Source organism: Alligator mississippiensis, chromosome 2 (genome assembly GCF_030867095.1).
Source record: "Alligator mississippiensis isolate rAllMis1 chromosome 2, rAllMis1, whole genome shotgun sequence".
Lineage (NCBI taxonomy): Eukaryota > Metazoa > Chordata > Crocodylia > Alligatoridae > Alligator > Alligator mississippiensis.
The window spans coordinates 192,385,203-192,391,202 of NC_081825.1; the positions used below are offsets into that span (position 1 = coordinate 192,385,203).

The 6,000-nt window shown below is 41.4% G+C and overlaps 1 protein-coding gene across 1 annotated transcript in view; it reads right to left on the bottom strand.

The window, feature by feature from the left end:
* OTOG (otogelin) overlaps positions 1-6,000 on the bottom strand; it is a 205,494-nt gene extending 199,494 nt beyond the window's left edge. The window contains exons 1-3 of the mRNA XM_059722614.1: positions 5,860-6,000; positions 5,719-5,779; positions 5,185-5,239 (exon numbers count right to left, since the gene is read on the bottom strand). Coding sequence (XP_059578597.1) covers positions 5,185-5,239; positions 5,719-5,779; positions 5,860-5,914 — 171 coding nt within the window. The 5' untranslated portion in view covers positions 5,915-6,000. The remainder of the gene's footprint in view (positions 1-5,184; positions 5,240-5,718; positions 5,780-5,859) is intronic.

Genomic DNA, 6,000 nt, shown 5'->3' on the forward strand with positions numbered 1-6,000 from the left:
TCAAATAGCAAAGAGTCATATTGTGCCAGCAAATTTATACTAGGTCAAAATGAGAGAAACAAAGGGCTCTTACATGAAGTCCCACAGCACAACAAATCTATCAGCCATAATTTCAAAACCTCACTAAACTGATCAAAACACAAATGAGAGCTACAAAAGCTGTGTGTGTTCAGATACTTCCACACCTCCCAACAATTACCACCGCTGCACCCAAACACATATTTAAAGAAAGACACAGTGGCTAACTTCAGAAATTACACATAAGCTAGTATAAGTGATCAGAAACCAACCTAAACCTGTAACGGCACGGAAGTTCAGTGCACGTAGACTGGTTCAAAAATGGCAGAACCTGGTTTAAGCTATAACTGGATGGATGTGGTATCAGATTTAGTCAATTTAGGTTACACTAGTCTAGCAAACTTCTGTTCCAGATCCCCTCCTGATTCAAGTTACATCACAGTCCCCAGCATCCCAATCACCACTGCAGTCCCCAATACCACCCCCTCACAGGACAGGTGAGCTAGCCTTGGCCTGCACTCATCTGCTCCAGCCAAGCCGGGCTGGCCCAGCCCCCAGGCTGTCACAGTTCTGAGGCACCAAGGCCTCTGCTCCCCAACCTTGCATCCTACCTGTGCCTGTCAGCCAGGAGGGGTTGTGGGGGTGGAGAAGAGAATAGCTAGTGCCCTCCATCTTCTGGCCTTAGCCAGTGCAGGCATCTGCCTGCCTCCCCCTCATTGAAGGGCAAATGTACTTCCCATTCACTCCCAATCCAATCTATGCAGCTTAGAGAAACTTCAATAGCTTGGATAGATTCTACTTCAGGCTTTCTGAATGTCTGTACTCTTAGCCTCAATACAAACATTCTCCTGATTTGGAAATTATCACCACCACCGAAGAAATCCAAACGCAGAATGTCAGCTACTGCAAACTTCTTTTACTACTGCATGAATGTAGTATTCCTAAAACAAAATGACACTGATTACACCATCAAATGGGAGTCTTTCCATTACCTTCTGTAGACCCTAGGTTCGGCATTAGAAGTGTCCCATCATCTTCCTTTTAATCACCTCTTGCCTGTTCCATGATTTGACCACATATTGATCCAAGTTACTGCCAAGTTCTCCTATATTCCTATGTCTCTTCCACGTGGTAGCAAAGGCTTCTTAGGTACCTTGTTTTTCACTGATACATCATCTGGAATCTACTATGAGTTAGGAACATTTCAATCTTATTTTTTTCCTTTCCTCAGTAAATGGCCTTTTTGTCTCCCAATGCATTCAACTTGTGTGTCCTCCTTTGTTGAAAACCCTCCATCCCATGCATTTTTTTAAAAGAAAGAAACATTCCATTACTCTTGTAATGCCCTTATCACATTTTATATTTTTTCAGCATTCATCTCTATTTCTCCCCCAACCACGCTAGTTTGCTTTCTGCCTGCCATTAAGAAATTTAAATTAATCATGCCAGGGACAACCCCACCTAAACTCCAATTACTTCTATGGCACACATTTGTATCACCATCTTTGAACCTGAAATAGAGCAAGACTGGACTGATTCCAGTGATAAAAGCTCATGCTGGCATTTTTTTAAATAATTTAGGTGTACAGTGTTTAAAATTTCAGGCTTGGCTATCATTCATCTGACAGTTTCTAGAAAATTTAAGACAACATTCTTTAGGAATATTTTACCCAAAATGGTTTCAATCCAGACTCCCTTATTATGCCTTTAATTTTCCTCCTTTCTTCTTGACAGTGCAAAGTTTTGGAGTCCGGTGGGAAAACTGAATTTTAAATTAAATTAAATATTGCAGGTAAATGCCTAACTACTGAATGTATAAAAAAAGTCTCACATGCATGCAACATTTTTCATAGCTCTTTGCACAAAATATCAGAGCCAATTTTATAGACTGCTTCTGACGATGTGCTTTGGATTTTCTAAGTTCTAAGGCAATGTAAGATTCACAAAGAATTAAACAAAAACACTGACATTCCATAATGATATATTAGTTATCAGTCTTCAGAATACAGTAATACAAGAAAAACATCATCAGACCTGTTAGTTTAAGACCGTTTCCTCTACCAAAACTTATTTCCTGTAAGTGTTCAACATGACCAACTACTTTATTTTCAAGTTCAGAAACTGCTATTATGACAGAATATTTTCACATCAGTTGATGTAGAAATCATGCTTTCAAACTTAGAAGCATTTTAAACTGCTTTTAAAAGTATCCGTATAAGGATAAAAATATCCTTTAAAAACATATCAAGTCCTAGGCAACAAAGCTAACAGGTATAGCCAAAAAGGTATATTTAAAGTAAAAATTTTCCATAATAAGGCTACTGCTTGCAATCAAGGCAGAAGTTAAAAACAAAGCAAGAAGGCAGCCAGTAGCAGCATACAATTATAACTGATGCTTTAAAAGTTCTTCAGAAATGTTATCCTAAGAGCACCCTCACCCCGCACTCAAAGCATCGAATTGCAGGCACTAACCCAGCCTTAGTTATCCGCCCAAGAACACAGAACAGCAGAATTTCTTAATGCAAGGGATTACTTTTATATATCACACGATGCTGATTACTTTACAGCATACCAAATATTTTCACTTATATTATAAAATCTAGTAAATATGCCTTCATCTGATGAAGAGACCTGACATATCATCCTTACAATTTCTTATCTCTGTTTCAGCACTAACTAGAAGTACTGGCTATGTTTTTTCACAATGGCCCAAGTAGTCCTCTCATCAAAAGCAGACTTACAATGTTGACTGTACTCTCTAGAAGATCAAGCTACAACCTTAATTAATCTAACCAAGTTTAGTTTGTAACAAGTTTCTCCAAATATATAATAGAACTCTGAATAATTTCATTCAATTCCTTCCTCTATTTACCCTGAACAGAATAATCTAATCTGAAGAATAAATTATAACCCTATAATGTCATGTGTCAGGCAGCATGCAAACACAAAAGAGTTTTCATAAAACAAAACTTCAGTTACGTACATGAATGTACAACACTAGTAATAAGTTACATAAATTACAGTTCAAATATGTTACCAGGTTTGGAAAAAAACTATGTAAATACAGTTCAGTTACAAATTCTATATACATATACACATACACACACACACATATATACACACACAATTTTCAAATGTTCTTAACTTTACCAATTGCATTTCATGTTCACAAGTTCTAGCATTCAAATGATTCATTCCTGCTTACAGTTTTGTAAAAAACTTAAAATCAGCAAAAATAAATCCTATCTTTTAAAGTACTAATGCTTATTTAAGAAGTTTGATTACAGAAAAATCATCTTTAAGGAATATCACAGCAACATAAAAATACCTTGATGGGTTTAATGAGAGACTGCAAAACAAAAATAACTTAATCACGAGGAGGGAATGCTCTGCAAATTAAGTTTAATTCCAACATATTTCTAAAATTGAGTAGAAGATATTTAAAACTCTGAATTGTGAGCATAGAATTTGATCAATGTGTGGTTCTCAAAAATTGAATGCTGTCTATCTGCCAAAAATATATTTCCCACAAAAGATAGCGTCAAGCGATTTATGATCTGTAGTTTCACATAGAAGGCAACAAAAGAGCCTCATACCATGTTCTGAATACTTAAAAAGAAAAAAAAAAAGAATGAAAGAGAAAACAAGCCTTTGTCCTTATCTGTGGCTGACTTAATTACCTGTTTGTGGTTGTGTAGCATATTTTTCTCTCCACTGAACTTTTCCAGAAACCGAGAGAAAGAAGAAACAGAATCAGATTCTCTTTTGGGGCCCTGAAGGACTGCAAAACAGGCCATCTAGGGACCTTTTTTTCCTATTAATCAGGGTAAAAATAAAAGACTCAAAGTAATTGCAACACAAGCAAATAGCATAGCTGGTTAGCCAAAAAAAGAAAAAAGTCAGCACTGATTTACAACAATCTAATGCTGTTAGGTCATTTGTTTTAATTTCATTTAATTGCTAATTGCAGTTTTGCAAATAGCAGATTGCTTTGTTTAGGAATGAAGGGACCAGCCCACAGTGTGGGCTTCCCCTAAGGTAAAGATACCTCAGATCTGCCAAGATTTTGTTCCACATGCTAAATAAGCCCATAACCCCCAGTACTTTTAAATATATCCGTGCATTTTTAATAAAAGGTTATAACCCTGGAATTTCCCCCAGTTTAGTTAGGACACTGGGCTGTGATGGTTGTTTTAAGGAAGAGGAGAAAACAAATTTTCTGAAAGAATTTAAAGTGCAAAAGGACAGTAATTCAGAGCCTTGGAATTGTAACAATTTAATTAGTTTAGTTGGTTATGTTTTCCTAAGCAAATCACTCAAATGCACTGGCTGATGATGTCACAGTGAACAGAGTATTACACACTACATTCAATAAAAATTCTTTAAGATTTATCTCATTTGTGAGAAACAAGATCTTTCCTCTTGTTGGTCACGAATCCTGAAGAGTATTGCCGTGTGTTCATAAAATGTTTAAGACCAGTAGTTAAGCGTGCTTGCAGAGCTATAAAAATCACAACCAATTCACTTCTGAGCACAAGTTATTGGCCTCATTTTCAAAATGCGCCAAAACATTTGAAGCATCTGAGGCTGCAATATCTTTCTCTGACATGGCTAGATAGATAAGCAATATGCTAAACAAGCAAGGTAGGATTTCTCATCATCCCAGACAGGAAACAACAGGAAAACGTGCTGTTAAATGCTAATTTAAATGTCTAAAATTTTAATCTACTTTAATCACAGGGCTATGTGGAGGAAGTGGTCCATTCTGTTCCTGATGCACTTAGAAAAGTTTTGTGCATTAAGAGAGCCGTGAAAATTCTTCCCTTTGCTTATTGCCTAAACTTTCATCAGCCAGGAGAAACCACAAAGGCAAAGGATCACATGGTAAGTAACCTGACTAAAGACAATCAGAGTGCATGGTAACCTCTTTCCTACAGGTCTTAGATGGGCAGCTCTCGTCCCACAGCGAGCGCACGGTTTCTTTCATGTCCCAAAAAACTGTTTGTCCCAAAGATCATTTACCACAAAGACAAAATGAACTGGTGTCCAAGTTCCTAGCAAATGGAAGCTCCTAATAGGAGACAGCTAACTCACTGCAATTTCTGCCCCAACACATGCTGCATATAAGATCCTGGGTGAGCCCTTGAATACCCCCCCGCCCCTTACCTGTTTTCCCAGGGCACTGGGATCTGCTTTCCAGAGTCCTGCACTGCTGCTGGTACTGGGGGAAAGAAGAACAAGGCTGAGTTTGTTCTGCAAAGGTAATCCGTACCTTTATTACTCGTGCATAACACACCAAGCCCTCGCTTCAGCCCTGTGGCTGCTCCAGCGCTCCTGCCTTGCTGGGGGTTTGTGCCCTAGCAGGCCCACTCCCATGTTGCGGGTGGGTTTCTCCAGCTTCCCTCCGCACCCTTCTGGGACACCTGCTGGGGTGCCCCTATTTCACCCAGCTCCACGTCCCTGGAGGCAGGAAGGAAAAAAGGTGCCTGAATCCCTTCTCTGCCTCCTTCCCCTGCTCTTCCCGCCCTGGGCTGAAGGGGAAGCGGGAGGCGTGGTGCCAGAGGAGACCTGGCGCTGCCCTTCGGGGGGCTCTCGGCACGTGCTGCCCGGGCAAGAGGAGATGGGCACGGGGGGACCCGGCTGGCACCCTGGCAGGCGGCCGGGGGAGCCCAGCGCGCGGCGGGCATCCCTGCCTCTTACCTGGGCAGGTCCGGGGGCGCGGCGGGCGGGCGCGGCGGGCCGGCGCCCCACGAAGCCGGCGCTGCAAGACACGAGCGGTGTTAATCAGGAGGGAGCGGGGAGAGAGCAGCCCCCGGCCCCAACCCCGGGCCCCGGCCTCACCTTGCGGGATCCAGAGGCAGGAGAGTGAGACATAGAGGAGCACGCGGGACGCCATCCAGCCGGCCCCAGGCACAGGCTGCAGTGTCTGCCCGCCGGGCGCAGGTGGCTGAGGCGAGGAGAGGAGCGCAGCTCTGCCTGCCC